Source organism: Microcaecilia unicolor, chromosome 11 (genome assembly GCF_901765095.1).
Source record: "Microcaecilia unicolor chromosome 11, aMicUni1.1, whole genome shotgun sequence".
In the NCBI taxonomy this organism is placed as follows: Eukaryota; Metazoa; Chordata; class Amphibia; order Gymnophiona; family Siphonopidae; genus Microcaecilia; species Microcaecilia unicolor.
This window is the reverse complement of record NC_044041.1, coordinates 74,047,647-74,070,741: the sequence shown is the minus strand read 5'-3', so window position 1 is coordinate 74,070,741 and position 23,095 is coordinate 74,047,647. Positions and strand designations below refer to the sequence as shown.

Below are 23,095 nucleotides of genomic sequence, written 5' to 3'. Positions count from 1 at the left end.
TGCTCCAGCTCTCCAGGCATACTTGAGACAAGAACACAGTACATTTATGTATTGCCATATAGTTTTCTGACACACTATTTTTCATACTTAGAGAACACAGCTCACAAGGTAAACAAGACAAGTCATTTTATAAAAATGGTATTTTAAATTATAGAATGACTGCTGTTGCAAAAAAAAAAAAAGTTAATTTATTTACAAGCACATAAAACAAAACTAACTCTTAAGGTACATAATATTGTATGAAGAATAATATACTAACCTTTTGCTAGTTCTTTGGCTGGAATTGAACCAGAAAGTTTCTCTCTTTCTGACTTTGAGCCCCAACTGAAATGAGTCTCAACTGACACTTTAGTGAGGATTTGTCCACTTTATATAAAGTAGAAGCCTGGTTTGTAGAACTGGCAGTCTGTCTTGCAGGGGACAATAAAAGGGTACATGAGCTGAACTGGGTGTGGTGTCTCAGTCCTGGAATAGCAAAGAGTGCTACATGGAAGAGGGAGGTGCTCTGGCAAAGCATGTGGGGTGTTTAGGATGGTACAATTAGGAGAAGACTGTATAGTAACTACATGAAGTATGAAAGGCTGAGTTACACATCCATCGCTTTAATGTAATACAGTTCCTCGATTCATTACAAAATAAAATGAATGGAAGCTCAAGCTCATTTGACACCAAAATTAAATGCAGATGAGGAGAGATTTTACAGTGAGAAGCAACAATGGTTTCCAACTCCCCCTTGTCACACAATAGCTTCACTATCAGTGGACTGCTGCTGCTGCTGCTCCTCCTCCAGCAGGCTGTAAGCTGCATGTGTCTGAAATGGCCGCTGCAGGGGGTGTGCCAGGAGCTTGGCCATGCAATTGTGTAGCTCTACTGCTGGGCTGTTTAAAGACACTTCATATTTATAATTTGTACCTTTGGTGTCCAAGCTCCCAAAAAAGTTGTACATGTCCTGCAAGCAGAAGAGGACAGGAATACCTTAAAACAGGACGTAATCATTCCTTACGCTTTAAGTGAAACTAAAACAGTTCCCTCATGCCTGAAAATGAAGTCTTTAAACAGGAGATGCAGCTTCAAATTTTGACTGAGGCACAACTCCCCTCCTCTAGTCATATTAGGGCTAACCATAGCACAGAAACGCTATTAATCAAATGAACTTTTAAATTAAAACAGTAGATTCTGGTTAATTCAGTCAGGTTTTTATCTGAACAATAAAACCTAATTCCTCCAAATAACCCCACCTTGGCTCAGAAAACAGCCATTAATTTTAATTTCTTTTTCATAATTATAGATTATCACTCTGACACTGATTGATGCCATTTTACCAAGAGCAAACCATCTTCTCACCTTCCAGCTCATCTCATCGTCCTTCTCCTCAGCACCGTTGTGAATATAAATTAAGTCGAAAAAAAAATAAGGGCAATGAAGCAGTTTCTGTAAAGAGAAGAAACAGGCAGAGGTTCACATAATGAGTAGTTGTAGCAGACCAGACCCCTCATTTCTATAGCACTACTCAAAGTATGTGGCACTGTTCTGAGACAGGACCAAATTTAGCCAGGGATCTCAATTAAAGAAAGCTGCCAGATGCAGTGAAAATCCTTCCCTACATTAATTTTAGTAATGATATAATGGATTTTTATGGTGAGCATTATTTCTTTACTATCCAGCTAGACAACTCCACGTCAGTGGGTTATATCCCCCAACCAGCAGTTTTGGAAATACAGAAAGAACAGACAAGTTCCAGTAGGATCACTAGTATAACAACAGGTGCAGCCTGGAGCTAGTCAGTATTTTTCTACCTTCAGCAAATAGTGCAGATTGCACTGATGCCACTGGCTTTTTTGTCTTGCTCATGCCGGACTCTCACAGCTCCAGGCTATGGCCGGTGGCTTGCTGGTCGAGTCCTGTGGTCATGTCTATCGCTCAGGGTTTAGTTCACAGACAGGCCCCTGGTGGAGTTTGGAGAGCTTTAACCCTCTCTCTTTGCTCAGTTCCCCGCTTCTGGGCCGGGGTTCCTGAGTGGCTGGCACAGGCCCTAAAGGAGCCCTGCCAGCAGGAGTTGAGTCTCTGCTGCCCTCTCCTCCCCTCCCCCAGATCTTCATAAAACAGTACAGTACGTACACCTATTCCTATTTGTTCATTTAAATTTACAGCACTTTCTTTATTCTCATTCTTAGATCCAGAACGTTTCCAGTTTCATTTCTGCTGTACTGATTTTTATTTCAAACCGTTATTGTTGGAGAAGACAAACTTGTGAGCTCTGCTCGGTTCACATTGCCTAGTGTAGAAGACAACTGTAGCAAGGCTGCACATGCAGTAGATAAATATGGTTCCCTTGCTCGGTTCTGTATTTGTTCACATTGTCTGCTGTACTATATACTGCTCTGTACTGTATTTGTGCTCAAATTGCCTGCTGTATGATGTTTTTGCATTGCTGATTAGTGTTAATAAACAATATTTTTCAAATTAAAGACACCCTACAGGGCTCATTTTCAAAGCACTTAGACTTGCAAAGTTTCATAGGTTACTATGAAACATACTTTCAAAAGCACACACAAAATTCCAGAGGCATATTTGAAAATATAACTTTGTAAGTCTAAGTGCTTTGAAAATACGCCTCCACACCTGTTCTTTATGCATAAAATATGTTTTCTATGCATTTTTAAGGGGTTACCATTGTTTTCCATATTGCCTGACTTTTTCACTTATCTGACAATGGGTCGGCCTCGGATAATTGAGACTGTACCATATACGTTGGCAACTCCATGGTTGGCATTTCCTTTAAACGCCGGCTGTGGCGTTTAAAGATATCCAAATATTGGCTAACACTGCACATTCACACATATTGCTGTTGAATATCCGGGTATAGAGGTGGCCAACTGCATCATCCGGACACTGGCAATATTCAGCGCTGGTATCCGGATAGCTATCTGGACAACTTGACAGCAAAAAACCTAACCCTAAGCTGCCCAAATAGCTATCTTGATACCGATGCTGAATTTTACCAGTATCCTGGCTCCACTCCAGACCACACTGGTGCCATCTGGATAGCACCAGGGCAGTCTTCAGGGATTTTGAGCAGCATTATTTAAAAAAATACTGGTGAAAATCTAGGTATGGCTCTAGTCAGCAGCACCTGCTCCTATTACAACATGGATTTTCAAAGTACGGTTCTGGGTGCTAGAGGCTTCTGGTTTTGACATCAGGTAGTACAGGGTGAATTTCAGTCAGATCCATGGGCCGTGACCTGCGGTGTTCCTCAAGGCTCAGTAAAAGTTCCCTGCTGGTATATACCTATCAATATCAATGGGGGGGGGGGGGGGCTTAATTGCCGATTAACCAGGCATTATTAGATGTCTACACTTAGGTTAATGCTTTTGTTATATGTGCATGTGTAAGTGAAAGGAGGAACCTGTACTTTCTAGAAGCCTGGCTTGTAACTGCCATATAACCACAAGCTTTCCTGTTTTGTTCAAAACTAAACAGAATGTGTTCCATAAACAGGAAAAATATGTATCTCATGGACCATAATGATTAATACATAGCAAATTTCCTATAGTATTTATTTCATTAATAAAAAAGGCAAAACACAGAACTCTCTCATGCTGATTAGGAGAGGGGTTTTTTCTTCAGGCCTACTCTGTATGCTAATAAAGAATGATTGAACACTTGTGTGGAGTCCAGTATCTTTGGTTTTCCACCACACGTGCCAGCCAGTCTGGAGGCTGTGACAACCTGGGTGGGAAAAAAAAATCACTGAAAACTGAATGCAGCAAGAACTGGGCTGCTTTAAGAAGAGTCCCTGGCAGGTGGAAGTTAAGAGACATTAGAAATATGGGCACTTTGAATTGTGCAGTAGTAACCTAATGGTTCAAGCAGCGGGCTAAGAACCAGGGAAACTTGGTTCAAATGCCACTGCATGTGCCTTTTTCACCTTTGACAAATTTGATGAAACTGACAATGGCCTATGTTACACTTGAACACTAATATGTTGTTGGTTGGTTTCCCTAAGAAATATACAATTACTGACAGTTCCTGCCATCCAAAAGATTTGTTTAGCAGAAACAAGAGTGATCACTTTTTCATGTACTTGACCAATGGAGTGGAATTAGTTACCTTTGTCTTTGAGAACTATCATGAGACTAAGTTTTAAGAAACAGTTAAAAGCCTTCTTCTCCCAGGTGTTTAGACATGTACTAGATTTTAGGGTAGCTGATCAGTCCTAGTTTTGCTGATAATTGCCATGTGGATTTCTGATGGGGATATAGCTTTAGAATGTAATGGACTATTCTAGTTGATTCATATCCTGTATCTTTCCTTTGTATTTGTTTTTATAAGTCACTTAAGGGGATGGGACTTTATACTGCCTTTTCTGTGGTTACAATCAAACATATTATATACAGGTACTTTATTTTGTACCTGGAACAATGGATGGCCAGAGTCAGAAGGAGCTGCAGTGGGAATTGAACCCAGTTCTCAGGCCACTGCACTAACCTTTAGGCTACTAGCTCCTCTATTTAAACATTGATAGGTAGGTGTAGGTGTGTGTGTGTACCATGGACTAACCCCTTTAACTAAAATCATACCACTTGACACTGGAAGATCAGATTTGATTTAAGGTTCTTTGCTTAACCTTTAGTCTCTTCTTACATTAAAATATGGCTTAGGTTTGCATTGCCCAGATAAAGAACTGCAGTCTTCTCAAACTGGTACAGCTTGGGGGTACAGGAAAAACAGCATTTCTTTAGGATAAGCTCCTTGAGGTAATGTGACAGCTGCCTTTTTGACCTTTAATAAAGGCTAAAGGCTTCCTTGTTTCAGAAGGCCGTTGGCCTTGAGAAATATGACATTGAGTGTCTTATGGTTTCTGTTTTTAATAAGGAGTTATAAATGTGTTTATGTGTGTCATGTTATTGTTTGATTTTATTTATGCTATTTGCATTTTATGATCCTGTGCTTGATTGTATTTTATATTGGGTTTGATTTGAATCTCACCGTGAGCACTTTTTCATAAAGATGGGAAAGAAAATTTAAATACTGTTACTAAAGAAGGAAATAAGATACCTAACACAATGCTTCTTTCAACTGTGAACAGATATCTCTAACTCACTGGCAACTCACCTTCAAAGAGTCTGTCATGGAGAACTGAGGTTGGCTGGCTGGCCGGCTGTAGATAAGGATCATCCGGATGACATACGGTGGGGGGATAGTCTGGACATTTTCAGTGACAGGGAACTCACTCCTCTGCTGTCTGCCAAGAATAAGAGATGTGCATCATGTTTAGCTCCCCATCCCCGTCATATTGAAGGCCAGCTTCTTCTCATCAACAAAATAAACTGGTCTGGAGAAACCAGGAAAAGTACAAAAGTGCTAAGAGACCTAAGGACACTAGTAGGGCACACAGAAAATAGTTTATTGGTGCCTGCATTAGGGGTACAAATTCCGATGATAAAGGGAAAACACTGTTCCAGACCACGACTGCTTTTTCAACTCCAAATTTGTGATTTTAACAAGACAAAATTCAAATTGCAAGCACTAATAAACTGAATGCAGAAGTCCAACTGTTCACGTTCTGAACAGTTTTTGGATATTCCCTGCTCTGGTTCAATAAAAAAGGTACTACACCCTGCGAAGCAGGTCACTTGCTCTCCCTGAACCCTGCGCTTCCAATGTATACCTAGCATATATAAGGAATGCCATAAGAGCTGCAAGCTGATGTGTGTAAAGAACATAACTAATGAAGGAAAAATTGTGTCTTACCTGATAATTTTCTTTCCTCTAGTCCCAACAGATCAATCCAGAGACAAGCAGGTGGAGATAGAAAGAACGCCAGAGCTCTGCCATAAAGGATACTGTGCAGCAGCCTCACTTTCAGTATGTTCGATACCAAAAGAAGTAAGGAGACCATAAGCCCAGGCAGAAAACTCCTGCCTCTGACACAGAGAAGGGAAGGACCAGCAGCAACTGTGGTCAATCAACCACAGTCTTTCCCCTGCATCATCCTTCCTACAAAAACGAATTCTGCAATCGAACTCAAGACTTGTTGCAAAGGGATACAAGGTGGGCCTCTGGACTGATCTGTTGGAATTAAAAGAAAGAAGATTATCAGGTAAGAAACAAATTTTTCCTTCCATTACGTCCCACAGAATTCAGAGACAAGTGGGACGTACCAAAGCAATCCACAATTAGGGTGGGACATGGTAAGCCCTGAATATGGGTATGCAGCCCCAAAGGCCTCGGCCTCCCAGCCAACAGTAAGCAAACAGGGATGCTGCAGCAAAGGAAGAGCCATCCGCCAACGCAGAGTGGTCTCTGGTGACCACAGAAGAAACCAACCCCTGGAGGTAAGGAGCAACAAAACCCCTTGAGAAGGAGAAAGCCATGTGAAGCATGAAGGAAACCTGTAAACAGGGGAAGCACACCCAATTCCACACAGAACATGGTCACAAAAGAAAGGACTGAAGACCACCGAGAAGCAAAGTCCGACTGGAGGAACTACCAGCAGCCAGCCAAACCCTGCATTGTCCCAAACAGGAAATCAGATACAAGAAGCCATTGCATGCTAGGAAATCCATGCAGCACCCAGGCCCACCCCAGAGAGGCAGGCAGGGCCAAAAGGGCAAGAAGACCTACATTGCAAAACAAAGTAACGTGCCCAGCCGCAGCTGTGCAGAACCAGAAACAGGTCCTGAAAATAATCCAGGAACGAGAGAATTCCCATGCTGGAAGAACTATGGCGATCGCTTGGATTTGATGTGCAGCCTTCTGCTGCTCTGTTTTTTTCGGATTGGCACTTTACAACAGTCTTTTCCAAGTCAGCCATCAAGAGGCGCCGGAGACTACTTAATTCCTGCTGCCCAGACCGAAAAGAGAGAGGATCCTCAGCCCACATGGGCCCACGTTCCCAGGAAGAAAGGTGGCCAACACCAGTAGCCTGAGGCACCCAGATACAATTTTAGAAAAAGACAGGCATTTTTACTGCCAAAGTGCTGAGCTGAAAATCACAGCCTAGCAAGCATGGGAGTAAGGAAATGAAGGCTCACCGGTTGTAAGCTCTGTCGAGCAGGGACTGTCTCCTCATGTTCAAGTGTACAGCGCTGAGTACGTCTAGTAGCGTTATAAAAATGATAAGTATTAGTAGTAGTACTAGTTCTGTAAAGCTCCCAATGCCCATGACAGTACCCCCCCCTCACAGTTGCAAACGGAATGTCACAGAAAGGAGAACTAGATTTTTTTTTTTTAAACTCTACTGCCGAAGGCAGAAGTCCATCCCCCCAAAACGGTACCAAAATCTCAAAATGGCACTATGAGGTGACCAATGTCGTGTACCTTGCCAAAAAAACCTTGCCATGTCCCCACAGGCTGAGTGGCAGGAGAAAAGCTGGATGCGGGTAAAGAGCAGGACACACAAGGTCCTGACACTGCTCTCCAGGAAATCCCCATGGGAGCAGTTCCAAAGCACTCACCGAAGCTGGTAGGGAGGGGGGAACAGAAACCACTCACAGTTCCAGAAGTGTGAAGTCCACTGAGGCTGAGCAACTGCAGAACCAATGTCAAGGCACCTGCTGCCTCCAGTGATGCCACAACCTTCTCTGGCTCCACTCTGTTTTTTTTTTTGTTTTTTTTTTTAATATGAGGCAGATCATCAAACTACTAGGGTAAAGACCCAAGCATACAGAGGTTGGGGAGTGGTGGGGGTGGAAGGAACCTGGCCCAACTAGGTGTACCTCCAACAGACAGGCAGGGAAAGCCAAGACCCCCAGCTCAAATAGTCCTGAGGGAACAGGCCAGGAACAAGCACCAGTCAGAGAGTTGCACAGGATATGGCCGCCTGCTGAGATAGAAAGCAGAATGACAATGGGACGGGGACCCGCGCTAATCAAGAGTACGGGGACAGAGCTCACGGAGACAGGGACAAACTGTCCCCATGTCATTTTCTACTTTGAAGCCTGTTAATGAATTGGACTGTTATTTATGTTTGAGTGATGCAGGCGATGATTTTTTGGAAAAAAACAAGCAAACATGCTGGCCACAACTAGCAAAATTTGCATGGGGGATGCTGTACATTCCTGCTACCAGCACATCTTCTAAGAAGATATCTTCTATTGCAGGAAGGACTGTGGAAAACAGGCACGCTAGACTGAATCCTGAGATTGTTAGACTAAAAAGTCATTAACGGTGCTTTATAACGCATTTTTCTCCCCTGCTAGGGTATATAAAACTGGTTGTATTTTGTACCCCTGGCCATTTTAATAGGGTGGATTAGGATTCCTTGGGGTAGTAGAACTCAGCCATTCTTGGATTTGGAAGGTTAGAGGGTGGTGGTTGTTGTTGGTGGTATTATAGTTGCTTGTTATTGTTTTCTATTTGTGATTTATAAACAGTTGCACAGCATATTGTTCCTTTTTAAGATTTAAATATAAAATCACAAATGTTCAAGGCTTCCGCAGATGAGGACAGAACCCATAGGGATGGGGCGGGGACAAACTTTGTTCCCGTGTCATTCTCTAATAGAGAGCTCTGCCATAAAGGATACTGTGCAGCAGCCTCACTTTCAGTATTCTCTCCATCTCCACCTGCTGGTAGGGGCACATAACCCATTCATCTCTGGATTGATCTGTGGGGCGTAATGAAATTTTTTTTAAATAAGAGAACTAGAAGAGGCAAATGTTATCAGGTTATTTGGAAAAATTGTTTTATCCCACTACCTTTCATTTTGTAGCAAACACTGTAATCAGTGTTCCTTTAGACCGGCTTAAATAACATTAGCAAGCGTAGAGATAATTCTTAATTGCCACCCATTTTGTTAACTCATGTTGCCACTTACATTAGGTTGAAGAGGCCTTCCAGATCTGGGTTATGAGAGGGCTAAGGATTAGTTTCCACACATTTTCAGCATTTTTCCAAGGTACTGCTAAGGACCTCCCCAGTGGTTTAGCCTGCACCTTGTTACGGAGGCTTTGCAGCACGCCTCCTCTGCCTATGAAGAGTAACATTTGTGCCTGTACACCCATTCCAGAAAAAAAAAAATCACCTTATAAACCATGCCCCGGATTTCTGCTATGTCTAAAGTAACTATGCTGAGCAACCAGCAACAGGCTCAAAGCCTTTAACATAAAAGAAGCCAAAAGCCTGCACAGCTGCTGGGGCTGCTGCTTTAGCACAGCTCAAAGTGTTGTCTTGAAAAGCATCTGGCTTTGTTTTCTCTTCCCCAACTCACTTCTATCCTGTCAGACCAGTTCCAAGAAATACTGTGGGTATATTCAACAGCTTGGACTTTTCCCAACGCTAAGGAGAAGCTATATGTCTGGGGAGCCTTTCACCATTAGGGAAGTTATATGTAATTAAAAAAAAAAAAAAAAACAACAACAACAGAGAGAATGAGTTCTCTCAGGTCTCCATGAGATGAATATATTGCTATGATTTGCATTCCATGTCTGTCATACAGTGGCATTCTCTGTCCAACTGTCCTACTTCACCAGCAACTCCCACAAAGGATACTGAAAGATTCACAGATGTTTGTCTCCAGATCATACAAGCAACTGCAGACTTCCCTGGGGTCAGAGGTGAACCCTGACAGCTGCAAGAAAGCAAGAGGCAGAATGTTATATCTAGCAAAAAAACAAAAGAATTCTGTAACTACAATGAGTAAAACAGTGTGACATTACCATAATCAACTGTGTTTTACAATAACCACTCAATTCACAGTATATCCAGCAGCTTCTGGAGCTTCTTACCCTGATCTGCAAACACCACTTCCCTTAGGTCCCACAGATAAATGAGGAGACAGACAAGATCAAGTCTCAGCAAGGTCAACAAAGCCTTTTGTCCACCCAAGATGCATACAAGGACAATTTATAAGTGACTAATAAGGGATCATGATGTGATAAGCCACTTAACTTTCTGTCACCCCACTTACCCAGGCTGCATCATCATTTACCACCACCAAAGCAAACTCATGACGCTTGTCAATCTTGTGTTTCGTCCGTACAAACATTTCAATCATTTTCTGAGATATGTTCAGCGTGTTCATTTTTGACCTGGTGGGAAGTAAAGCACAGGGTGTGTGTTCTCTAGGTGGGTCCACATCTGGGGGATGGGAAGTGCAGAGAAGGCCAGAGGGTAACAATGCTAAACAATATGCCTTTATTTTAAGAATTAGCATGGGCTTCACCACATATAATTAAAGCACAGGCTCAGTTGAACATAACAGACATACTGAGTCAGACCAATGATCCATCTAGCCCAGTATCCTGTTTCCAACAGTGGCCAAGCCAGATCACAAGTACCTGGCTTAAACCCAAGTGGCAACATTCCATGCTACCAATCCCAGGGCAAGCAGTGGTTTCCCCCATGTCCATCTCAATAGCAGACTATGGACTTTTCCTCCAGAAACTTGTCCAAACCCTTTTTAAAATCCAGGTGGCAACACCAATCTATACTGGGATTTCCCTATGATTATTTGCCAAATGAAAACGTATTGGAATGACTGCTATTATCTAGCACACAGCCTGGGTTCCACCCCACCCCCCAAAAAAAGCACTATTCATGCTCTAAATATACAACAAAACACCAATTACCCATTGAAAGACTCCAGCTTCTGAGTGGACATTTCTTCAGACAAATCCAGGCAGATTATCTGGGGGTACAAATAATAGAGCCACAGTGATAACATACAAAGATAAAAACTTTGTAAAAATAATTGAACATTCAACCAGAGGATCCCTAATGGCAAGAGAAAGAAAACCAAACAGCTCAAATGGCATTTCACTAAGGCATGGGTGGGGGTGAGGTTAGTTGGTTTCTTACTTACAGAGTATTTGATATACCGACAAGACTAGAGAATGACATGGGACAAAGTTTGTCCCCATCCCCACAGGCCCTGTCCTCATCTGCAGAAACCTCGAACACTTATGATATAAATATATATACACACACATAAGGAACAATATTCTGTGCAACTGTTGCTCGTTTTCTATTTGTGACAAACAACGAGCAACTATAATAACCCCCCTCTACCCTTTGTATAATTATGGTACAGCCAGAGACCCCCCCCCCCCCCCCCCCACTGGAATGGTGGAGGGCCCAGTCATAGAGTTAAGGCCATTACAGAACTTGGCTGAGTCAGAAATCTGATGGCTGACATAACTGGGAGCTTACTGGAAAAGTATGGCCTAGTTTGTAGCCCGGATTGAGGCCTAAAAGTTAGGTCAATAGATATGGAAACAAAATGGAGGATTTCAGCACAAAATGGAAGCCCGTATCTGTTACAAAGTGGAATTTTCTCTAATGTAAGTTAGAAAAACAAGTTGAGAAATGAGTGAGTCATGCCAGGTGCATAGAAAATAGGGAACTAGCTGTCCAAGAGAGGAGGGAGACTTTCCTGTGAGCAGGATTGTAGTCAGCTATGGTGTGAGAAAGGAAAGGCAAGATAGAAGCAGGGTTGCCAGGTGGAAAATTTTTTTCTAGCCCAATCCAGCCCAAAACCCGCCCAAACACAAACCCCGCCCCTGACACCCCCACCCCCGCGTCATCACCCCCGCCCCCGCCGTCCCCGCCTCCCACGTCACTGGCCCCGCTTCCCCCGTCATCGGCCCCGCCTCCCCATCATCGGCCCCGCCTCCTACGTCATCGGCCCCGCCTCCCACGTCATCGGCCCGCCCAAAACGTCACTAACCCCGCCCAAAAAACGTCACTAACCCCGCCCCCCCCACGGCCGAAAAAGGCAAAAAGCCGCCCGAAAAACCGCACAGAAACCCAAAAAGCCGGCCAAAAAACCGCAACCCGCCGCGGGCAAAAATTTCCCGCGGCGGGTCGCGGAAAACCGCCCAATTGGGCGGTAAAACCGCCCACCTGCCAACACTGGATAGAAGCTACTCATTCGCATGAGCCAATCAGTGACAACCATGACATTAGCATAGATCCAATCAGGTATATCTACTGTCATATTATCCATATCCTGAGGGCACCTATAAAAATCAGGGTATTTCCTGGTTTAAGTTAGAGAGAAAAGGGTTGCCACTCTCTCTCCAAGGGAAACCAATGTGTCCAGCAGAATTGACAAATTACCTAATTGCTTTCCCTTGTAAAACCTCTAATTGGTAGGAGAAATTATAAAAGATTAGGAACTAATTAACACCTGTTTGCAGCTGGATTATTATATTCCTATAACTAATTGATTGTACGTGCCTGTTGTCAATCACTGATTTGACTTATACCTTAGCAAATAAACTCCTCATTCCAAATGATGATTTGTGGGCTTCACTTAATGATGAAAGGCTGTAAGTATAAATGCTTTTGCTGTATCAGGCTATCATTCGCTGCATTGTATAACCTGTAGCCTAAATCCAGTTTGTCATAAGGCTGGTATCTATTCCTTGCCAGTGCCGAGAGGCGGACTAATGTGGGTCCCTTAGACCTAACGTCTCTCTCTGTGGCAATTCCTTTTAGAACTGCGCCACCCCTTGAGTACCCCAGTACTAGTGCTATTTAGAGATGGAGTCAGATTTAAGGTCACTCCAGCCTTCTTGGGGGGCTCTGGACCCCTCAATTCTCAACACCTTCCAACCATAATAGCTGACCTACTACCTAAGGAACCCTAATCCACCCTGTTAAAAATGGGTACAGAATACAACCGGCTCTGTATGCCCTAGCGGAGGGAGAAATATGACCTATATTACTGTTATGATTTTTAATCTGTGGATGAATATAAGTCATCAACAATTTCAGGATTCAGTCTAGATCTCCTGTCTTCCACAGTCCTTCCCCCTGCAATAGAAAATGTCTTCTCAGATGTGCTGGTAGCAGGAATGCACAGGATCCCCAGTGCAAATTTTGCCAGTTGTGGCCAGCACTTTTGCTTGATTTTTTTTTTTCTTCAAAAAATGAAAACATTGTCGCCTGCTTCACTCGAACATAAATAACTGTCAAATTCATTAACAGCCTTCAAATTAGAGAATGACATGGGGACAACTTCTCCGCTCCCGTGTAATTCTCTAATACTGACATTCAAACAATATACTTTGACATCAAAGTGGTTTACAGTCCTTTGAGAGTCCCAGCAGGCTTACCCTAGCATTTAAACACTAGGGAAACAAGTCAAATAGGCAATGCACTAGAAGGAGGGAGGGAATGCACCTCAAAATAATAGGCACAATAAACCACACATAACAGAGAACCCAGGAGGAGGGAAAAATTGCTGCCAAGACACCAGAACCAAGATTAGACTGAATCAGAAAGGCACAGTGAGGCCATGTCTTAACACCCTTTTTGAATTTTTAACTGAACTTTCTGCACAAATATTAGTTGGCAGAGCTCAGGAGCTAGAACGCTGAAAGCAATTTTTCATGAAAATTTCAATCTTAACTTGGAAGGCAGGGGCAAAACTGAGATCTGACTGAGGGTATGCTGAAGGCAATAAGAAATTACTAATGCACTGAGATAAAGAGGTTGTCCTTTATAAAAGGCCCTGAAAGCAATAATAAAAGTGCTAAAAATATTCTCCGAGGACAAGCAGGCTGCTTGTTCTCACTGATGGGTGACGTCCACGGCAGCCCCTCCAATCGGAATCTTCACTAGCAAAAGCCTTTGCTAGCCCTCGCGCATGCGCGGCCGTCTTCCCGCCCGAAACCGGCTCGTGCCGGCCAGTCTTCTTTTGTCCGCGCTCGGTACGGTCGTGTTTACGCCGTTCGCGCCCCTTAAGTCGACCTCGCGCCTCTTTTTTGACTTTCGCTACTAAAAAAAAAAAACAGTATTTCGGAAGGAGACCTTTTCGGTCTTTTTTTCCCTTCCTGTATTTCGAGTTTTTGCCCCGTTAAGTTTTCTTTCGTCGTCAGGGTAGGCCCTTTTGTGGTCTCGGGTCGAAGTTTTTTCTTCCCCTCTTTTGTGGTGCCATCTTCGCCATTACGAGTTTTGATCTTGCCGGCGCGATTATTACATAAGTACATAAGTACATAAGTAGTGCCATACTGGGAAAGACCAAAGGTCCATCTAGCCCAGCATCCTGTCACCGACAGTGGCCAATCCAGGTCAAGGGCACCTGGCACGCTCCCCAAACGTAAAAACATTCCAGACAAGTTATACCTAAAAATGCGGAATTTTTCCAAGTCCATTTAATAGCGGTCTATGGACTTGTCCTTTAGGAATCTATCTAACCCCTTTTTAAACTCCGTCAAGCTAACCGCCCGTACCACGTTCTCCGGCAACGAATTCCAGAGTCTAATTACACGTTGGGTGAAGAAAGATTTTCTCCGATTCGTTTTAAATTTACCACACTGTAGCTTCAACTCATGCCCTCTAGTCCTAGTATTTTTGGATAGCGTGAACAGTCGCTTCACATCCACCCGATCCATTCCACTCATTATTTTATACACTTCTATCATATCTCCCCTCAGCCGTCTCTTCTCCAAGCTGAAAAGCCCTAGCCTTCTCAGCCTCTCTTCATAGGAAAGTCGTCCCATCCCCACTATCATTTTCGTCGCCCTTCGCTGTACCTTTTCCAATTCTACTATATCTTTTTTGAGCTACGGAGACCAGTACTGAACACAATACTCCAGGTGCGGTCGCACCATGGAGCGATACAACGGCATTATAACATCCGCACACCTGGACTCCATACCCTTCCTAATAACACCCAACATTCTATTCGCTTTCCTAGCCGCAGCAGCACACTGAGCAGAAGGTTTCAGCGTATCATCGACGACGACACCCAGATCCCTTTCTTGATCCGTAACTCCTAACGCGGAACCTTGCAAGACGTAGCTATAATTCGGGTTCCTCTTACCCACATGCATCACTTTGCACTTGTCAACATTGAACTTCATCTGCCACTTGCACGCCCATTCTCCCAGTCTCGCAAGGTCCTCCTGTAATCGTTCACATTCCTCCTGCGACTTGACGACCCTGAATAATTTTGTGTCATCGGCGAATTTAATTACCTCACTAGTTATTCCCATCTCTAGGTCATTTATAAATACATTAAAAAGCAACGGACCCAGCACAGACCCCTGCGGGACCCCACTAACTACCCTCCTCCACTGAGAATACTGGCCACGCAATCCTACTCTCTGCTTCCTATCTTTCAACCAGTTCTTAATCCATAATAATACCCTACCTCCGATTCCATGACTCTGCAATTTCTTCAGGAGTCTTTCGTGCGGCACTTTGTCAAACGCCTTCTGAAAATCCAGATATACAATATCAACCGGCTCCCCATTGTCCACATGTTTGCTTACCCCCTCAAAAAAATGCATTAGATTGGTGAGGCAAGACTTCCCTTCACTAAATCCGTGCTGATTTTGTCTCATCAGTCCATGTTTTTGTATATGCTCTGCAATTTTATTCTTAATAATAGCCTCCACCATCTTGCCCGGCACCGACGTCAGACTCACCGGTCTATAATTTCCCGGATCTCCTCTGGAACCCTTCTTAAATATCGGAGTAACATTGGCTACCCTCCAGTCTTCCGGTACTACACTCGATTTTAGGGACAGATTGCATATTTCTAACAGTAGCTCCGCAAGTTCATTTTTTAGTTCTATTAATACTCTGGGATGAATACCATCAGGTCCCGGTGATTTACTACTCTTCAGCTTGCTGAACTGACCCATTACATCCTCCAAGGTTACAGAGAATTTGTTTAGTTTCTCCGACTCCCCCGCTTCAAATATTCTTTCCGGCACCGGTGTCCCCCCCAAATCCTCCTCGGTGAAGACCGAAGCAAAGAATTCATTTAATTTCTCCGCTACGGCTTTGTCCTCCTTGATCGCCCCTTTAACTCCATTTTCGTCCAGCGGCCCAACCGACTCTTTGGCCGGTTTCCTGCTTTTAATGTATCTAAAAAAATTTTACTGTGTATTTTTGCTTCCAACGCTAATTTCTTCTCAAAGTCCTTTTTTGCCCTCCTTATCTCCGCTTTGCATTTGGCTTGGCATTCCTTATGATCTATCCTGTTACTTTCAGTTGGTTCTCTTCTCCACTTTCCGCCCATGACATTGAAGTCTCCCAGCGGCTTCAAGAAGTGCACCCAGTGCGCCCGGGTAATCTCGCTCACTGATAGACACGCGTCGTGTCTTCAGTGTCTGGGGGCTGGGCACTGCCCGCAGGCCTGTAGTCTGTGCGCTCTTTTACAAAAGCGGACTCAGGTAGCGAGATTGGCCCAGTGGAACGTTTTGTTCTCGGGCTCTTCGTCGGCATCGGCACCAGGAGTATCGAGTGCATCAAAGTCGCCAGCGTCCAGACCTTCGTCCTCAGCCGCGACTGCATCGAGTGCATCGAGGCATAGACCCTCTGCATCGGGGCTGAGACATCGGAAGGCTGCGTCGGCGTCGGTGGTACCGGGACCTCCACGTCTGCTGATGTCGTCGGACGGTGGTGCTTCGCCTGGAGTGCAGGTGAGGGCTGTCCATTCCCCTGCTGGTGGCGGTGAGCCTTCGGGTGGGTCTCCCCCTACCCTGAGGGCTCCTGCGGTACAGCCCTCCCCCCGAGACCGACCTTCTTCGGCCTCGGCCCCGAGGAAGCGATGGTTGGATTCTACGTCCTCCTCATCGGTGCCGGGAAGCTCCGGGGACATGCTTCATTCCAAAAAGTCGAAGAAGCATCGACTTCGGTCCCCTTCCCGTATCGGCACCGAGAGCTCTGGGTCGCCGAGGGAGTCGGCACCCAGTAGGCATCGGCACCGAGAGGACCGCTCACCCTCTGTTCAGGAGGTGTCGATGCGCTCCACTATGGACAGCCCGGAACAGCCTCTGACATCGACACCTGCATCGGCTTCCATGTCTTTCTCCACAGCCGCTCTGCACGAGAGTCTCCGGGCCGTCCTCCCAGAGATCCTGGGAGAGCTGTTGCGCCCTTCCCCTCCGGTACAGGGGGTGCTTGCGCCACCGGTACCGTCGAGTGAGGCGCCGGCTGGCCCCTTGCCTGGGGTGAGGTCTCTGACATCGGTGCCGCTTGCAGTACCGACTGCGGTCGCCTCCCAGGAAGGCTCCCCAACGTCGGCGGAGGGAGCTTCGCCGGTGCGGGCGAGGGAGTCTACCTCTCGACGCTCCCACCGTGGCCGTGGTTCCACGGAGTCGAGCCGGGCACGGCTTCAGACACAGGTCCGTGAACTTGTGTCTGATACCGATGGTGAGGCCTCGTGGGAGGAGGAGGAGGACATCAGATATTTCTCTGACGAGGAGTCTGATGGCCTGCCTTCTGATCCCACTCCCTCTCCTGAAAGGGAGCTTTCTCCTCCCGAGAGTCTGTCTTTTGCGGCCTTTGTCCGGGAGATGTCTACGGCCATCCCCTTCCCGGTGGTTGTGGAGGACGAGCTGAAATGTTTGAGCTCCTGGACTATCCTTCTCCACCTAAGGAAGCGTCCACAGTACCCATGCATCATGTCCTAAAAAAGACATTGCTGGCGAACTGGACCAAGCCATTAAGTAATCCCCACATTCCCAAGAAGATCGAGTCCCAGTACCGGATCCATGGGGACCCAGAGCTGATGCACACTCAGTTGCCTCATGACTCTGGAGTTGTGGATTTGGCCCTAAAGAAGGCTAAGAGTTCTAGGGAGCATGCTTCGGCGCCCCCGGGCAAAGACTCTAGAACCTTAGACTCCTTTGGGAGGAAGGCCTACCATTCTTCTATGCTCGTGGCCAAAATCCAGTCTTACCAGCTCTACACGAGCATACACATGCGGAACAATGTGCGGCAGTTGGCGGGCTTGGTGGACAAGCTCCCCCCCTGAGCAAGCCAAGCCATTTCAGGAGGTGGTCAGGCAGCTGAAGGCATGCAGAAAATTCCTGGCCAGAGGGGTGGACACCTTTGATGTTGCGTCCAGGGCCGCTGCTCAAGGTGTGGTGATGCGCAGACTCTCATGGCTGCGTGCCTCCGACCTGGAGAATAGGATCCAGCAGCGGATTGCGGACTCGCCTTGCCGTGCGGATAATATTTTTGGAGAAAAAGTCGAACAGGTGGTAGAGCAGCTCCACCAGCGGGATACCGCTTTCGACAAGTTCTCCTGCCGGCAGCCTTCAGCTTCTACCTCTATAGGTAGACGATTTTTGGGGGGAAGGAGGACTGTTCCCTACTCTTCTGGTAAGCGTAGGTACAATCCTCCTTCTTGACAGCCTGCGGCCCAGGCTAAGCCCCAGCGCGCTCGCTCTCGTCAGCAGCGTGCACCTCAGCAAGGCCCCTCGGCTCCCCAGCAAAAGCCAGGGACGAGCTTTTGACTGGCTCCAGCAGAGCATAGCCGACATCCAAGTGTCAGTGCCGGGTGACCTGCCGGTCGGAGGGAGGTTGAAAGTTTTTCACCAAAGGTGGCCTCTCATAACCTCCGATCAGTGGGTTCTTCAAATAGTCCGGCAAGGATACACCCTCAATTTGGCTTCAAAACCTCCAAATTGTCCACCGGGAGCTCAATCTTACAGCTTCCAACACAAGCAGGTACTTGCAGAGGAACTCTCCGCCCTTCTCAGCGCCAATGCGGTCGAGCCCGTGCCATCCGGGCAGGAAGGGCTGGGATTCTATTCCAGGTACTTCCTTGTGGAAAAGAAAACAGGGGGGATGCGTCCCATCCTAGACCTAAGGGCCCTGAACAAATATCTGGTCAAAGAAAAGTTCAGGATGCTTTCCCTGGGCACCCTTCTCCCCATGATTCAGGAAAACGATTGGCTATGCTCTCTGGACTTGAAGGACGCCTACACACACATCCCGATACTGCCAGCTCACAGACAGTATCTGCGATTTCGGCTGGGCACACGTCACTTCCAGTACTGTGTGCTACCCTTTGGGCTCGCCTCTGCGCCCAGAGTGTTCACGAAGTGCTTGGCTGTAGTAGCAGCGGCACTTCGCAGGCTGGGGGTACACGTGTTCCCATATCTCGACGATTGGCTGGTGAAGAACACATCCGAGGCAGGAGCTCTACAGTCCATGCAGATGACTATTCGCCTCCTGGAGCTACTGGGGTTTGTGATAAATTATCCAAAGTCCCATCTTCTCCCAGTGCAGAAACTCGAATTCATAGGAGCTCTGCTAGATTCTCGGACGGCTTGTGCCTAATCTCCCAGAGGCGAGAGCCAACAACTTGTTGTCCCTCGTCTCGCGGGTACGAGCGTCCCAGCAGATCACAGCTCGGCAGATGTTGAGATTGCTGGGCCACATGGCCTCCACAGTTCATGTGACTCCCATGGCCCGCCTTCACATGAGATCTGCTCAATGGACCCTAGCTTCCCAGTGGTTTCAGGCCCCTGGGGATCTAGAAGACGTGATCCACCTGTCCACGAGTTTTCTCAAATCCCTGTATTGGTGGACGATTTGGTCCAATTTGACTCTGGGACGTCCTTTCCAAATTCCTCAGCCACAAAAAGTGCCGACTACGGATGCGTCTCTCCTGGGGTGGGGAGCTCATGTCGATGGGCTGCACACCCAGGGAAGCCGGTCCCTCCAGGAACGCGATCTGCAGATCAATCTCCTGGAGTTACGAGCGGTCTGGAACGCTCTGAAGGCTTTCAGGGATTGGCTGTCCCACCAAATTATCCAAATTCAGACAGACAACCAGGTTGCCATGTATTACATCAACAAGCAGGGGGGCACCGGATCTCGCCCCCTGTGTCAGAAAGCCGTCAGCATGTGGCTCTGGGCTCGCCGTCACGGCATGGTGCTCCAAGCCACATATCTGGCAGGCGTAAACAACAGTCTGGCCGACAGGTTGAGCAGGATTATGCAACCTCACGAGTGGTCGCTCAATTCCCGAGTGGTGCGCCGGATCTTCCAAGTGTGGGGCACCCCCTTGGTAGATCTCTTTGCATCTCGAGCCAACCACAAAGTCCCTCAGTTCTGTTCCAGGCTTCAGGCCCACAGCAGACTGGCATCGGATGCCTTCCTCCTGGACTGGGGGGAGGGTCTTCTGTATGCTTATCCTCCCATACCTCTGGTGGGAAAGACTTTGTTGAAACTCAAGCAAGACCGAGGCACCATGATTCTGATTGCTCCTTTTTGGCCGCGTCAGATCTGGTTCCCTCTTCTTCTGGAGTTGTCCTCGGAAGAACCGTGGAGATTGGAGTGTTTTCCGACCCTCATCACACAGGACGAAGGAGCGCTTCTGCATCCCAACCTCCAGTCTCTGGCTCTCACGGCCTGGATGTTGAGAGCATAGACTTTGCCTCTTTGGGTCTGTCAGAGGGTGTCTCCCGCATCTTGCTTGCTTCCAGGAAAGATCCACTAAGAGAAGTTACTTCTTTCTATGGAGGAAGTTTGCCGTCTGGTGTGACAGCAAGACCCTAGATCCTCGCTCTTGTCCTACACAGACCCTGCTTGAATACCTTCTGCACTTGTCTGAGTCTGGTCTCAAGACCAACTCTGTAAGGGTTCACCTTAGCGCAATTAGTGCATACCATTACCGTGTGGAAGGTAAGCCGATCTCAGGACAGCCTTTAGTTGTTCACTTCATGAGAGGTTTGCTTTTGTCAAAGCCCCCCGTCAAACCTCCTACAGTGTCATGAGATCTCAATGTCGTTCTCACCCAGCTGATGAAACCTCCTTTTGAGCCACTGAACTCCTGCCATCTGAAGTACTTGACCTGGAAGGTCATTTTCTTGGTGGCAGTTACTTCAGCTCGTAGAGTCAGTGAGCTTCAGGCCCTGGTAGCCCAGGCCCCTTACACCAAATTTCATCATAACAGAGTAGTCCTCCGCACTCACCCTAAGTTCTTGCCAAAGGTTGTGTCGGAGTTCCATCTGAACCAGTCAATTGTCTTGCCAACATTCTTTCCCCGTCCTCATTTCTGCCCTGCTGAACGTCAGCTGCACACATTGGACTGCAAGAGAGCATTGGCCTTCTATCTGGAGCGGACACAGCCCAACAGACAGTCCGCCCAATTGTTTGTTTCTTTTGATCCCAACAGGAGGGGAGTGGCTGTGGGGAAATGCACCATATCCAATTGACTAGCAGATTGCATTTCCTTCACTTACGCCCAGGCTGGGCTGGCTCTTGAGGGTCATGTCACGGCTCATAATGTTAGAGCCATGGCAGCGTCGGTAGCCCACTTGAAGTCAGCCACTATTGAAGAGATTTGCAAAGCTGCGACGTGGTCATCTGTCCACACATTCACATCTCATTACTGCCTGCAGCAGGATACCCGACGCGACAGTCGGTTCGGGCAGTCAGTGCTTCAGAATCTGTTCGGGGTTTAGAATCCAACTCCACCCCCCTAGGCCCATGTTTATTCTGTTCCAGGCTGCACTCTCAGTTAGTTGGATAAATTGTTAGGTCAATCTCAGTTATGTCCTCGCCGTTGCGAGGCCCAATTGACCATGGTTGTTGTTTTGAGTGAGCCTGGGGGCTAGGGATACCCCATCAGTGAGAACAAGCAGCCTGCTTGTCCTCGGAGAAAGCGAATGCTACATACCTGTAGAAGATATTCTCCGAGGACAGCAGGCTGATTGTTCTCACAAACGCGCCCGCCTCCCCTTTGGAGTTGTGTCTTCCCTTCTCTTTGTCTTGCTACATATGAGACTGGCCGGCACGAGCCGGTTTCGGGCGGGAAGACGGCCGAGCATGCGCGGTGCGCATCGGCGCGCGAGGGCTAGCAAAGGCTTTTGCTAGTGAAGATTCCAATTGGAGGGGCTGCCGTGGACGTCACCCATCAGTGAGAACAATCAGCCTGCTGTCCTCGGAGAATACCTTCTACAGGTATGTAGCATTCGCTTTATCCTGATAGAGATGAGAAATCAATATTGTTCAATGAATCAATGTACTGGCAAACTAGATGGGTCATTAAGAGTCTGAGAAGTAAAAGTTGACTCACTGGTCAGCTAGAAAAATTAAGGCAAAATACTGCAGAGGACAGTGTTGCTACAACGCAAAGCCAAGTCACAAGAAGGTGGCACAGCTCCATAGTATAGCAACTAATAGGAATATCGTGTCATGAGGTTGTGTGCCACAGATTTGTTAGGTGACACTAGCAGTGGCCTCATTGTATGCCAATCGCTTCTCTAGTAATGTAAATGTCCTATACAATCGCCATCAAAGTAAATTACAGCATGAAATGTTTACGGTGGGCCTCTGTCTGCAGGTCAGACAGCACAAGCGAATCAATCCAAATTTTGCAACTCATACTACTACTACTTAGAGCTACAGGAGCGCCTTAAAAATGGAGAAGAAAAACCAGGCTAAGCTCGTCAACTACTTTTTGACAGACTCTGGATTAGGTACGCACCACTTTTTCCGGACAGTTCACCCTGGGGGTTCTGACTTGAAATTCAGGGGCCTGCCCTGGAGTCTGCCACTCTTTGCTGTTGGAAGAGGCTGCAGCGGTCGGAGCGTCCTCACTGGCTGCCGCCTCTCCCTCTCCTTCACTCCTGCTCCCCACGTTCACGCTGGCCTGCACATTGGCACCTCGGTCCTCCGCCCCCTCGGGATTGGAGCGTGTTCGAGGTCTCTGTACAGAGTCTTTCTCTTCCCCGTCAGCAACACTTTCGGATTCGGGTTCGGACGTGTCCATTGCCAGCTGCAGGTTTCCAGCTGAGGCTCCAAAGATACAGCAAATCTGCAACACTGAAAGGAAGAAATCGGATAAGCCTGCCTGTAGGCAGTACTATATGCGGAAAAGGAAGAGAAGAAGGGCGTTATATTTTTAAATTTTAAAAAGCAAAAGCCTAGCGCACAGAATAAGACTTGAAACACAATTTCCTTACACAGGATCACGTGGTAAAAACTAACCCGCGGCGATTCACTGGTGCTTCCGTCCTCCGCCGGAAACAGGAAGTTTGTTATTTCAGAGGCACATAATAGTAGAATTACTTACCTGTAACGATCGTTATCCGTAGACAGACCAGCTTACAGCTAAGGATGTTTAATTTAAAGGAGACGGAGGGAACGTGCTTGGACTTAAGCTAATAGGCGGTGCTTGCCGCTATACAAATTAATTTATTTTGAGTGTACCAAGATGGCGGCTGAGTACGGATGCAGTTGAGGTTTGATAATAGGAGACGGCATGAGCCTATCTGCCCCATTATCTAGGCTGAAGCCAGTAGGCAGAGCTTGCCGATTGCATTTTTTTGCATGAACCAAGATGGCGCTGCATTGAGGAGAATTAAAATTACTACTACTTAACATT

General features: G+C 46.7%; 1 protein-coding gene across 3 annotated transcripts; it reads right to left on the bottom strand.

Moving 5' to 3' along the window:
• Nucleotides 1–173: 173 nt before the first annotated feature.
• Nucleotides 174–22,871, bottom strand: BABAM1 (BRISC and BRCA1 A complex member 1). 3 transcript variants are annotated; one of them, XM_030217533.1, is made up of 9 exons: nt 22,784–22,871; nt 22,196–22,533; nt 10,578–10,636; nt 9,917–10,037; nt 9,499–9,577; nt 8,825–8,856; nt 5,119–5,244; nt 1,345–1,431; nt 174–949 (listed from the first exon to the last, which is right to left on the bottom strand). In XM_030217533.1, the coding sequence occupies exons 2-9, from the start codon at nt 22,478–22,480 to the stop codon at nt 737–739; spliced, it is 1,002 nt and encodes a 333-aa protein (XP_030073393.1). In that variant the 5' UTR covers nt 22,481–22,533; nt 22,784–22,871; the 3' UTR covers nt 174–736. The 3 variants fall into 3 exon arrangements, with proteins under 3 accessions (XP_030073393.1, XP_030073394.1, XP_030073396.1); XM_030217534.1 differs by lacking the exon at nt 22,784–22,871 and adding an exon at nt 22,674–22,726; XM_030217536.1 differs by lacking the exon at nt 22,784–22,871 and having other exon boundaries at nt 5,119–5,248; nt 8,825–8,849; nt 22,196–22,666.
• Nucleotides 22,872–23,095: the final 224 nt, after the last annotated feature.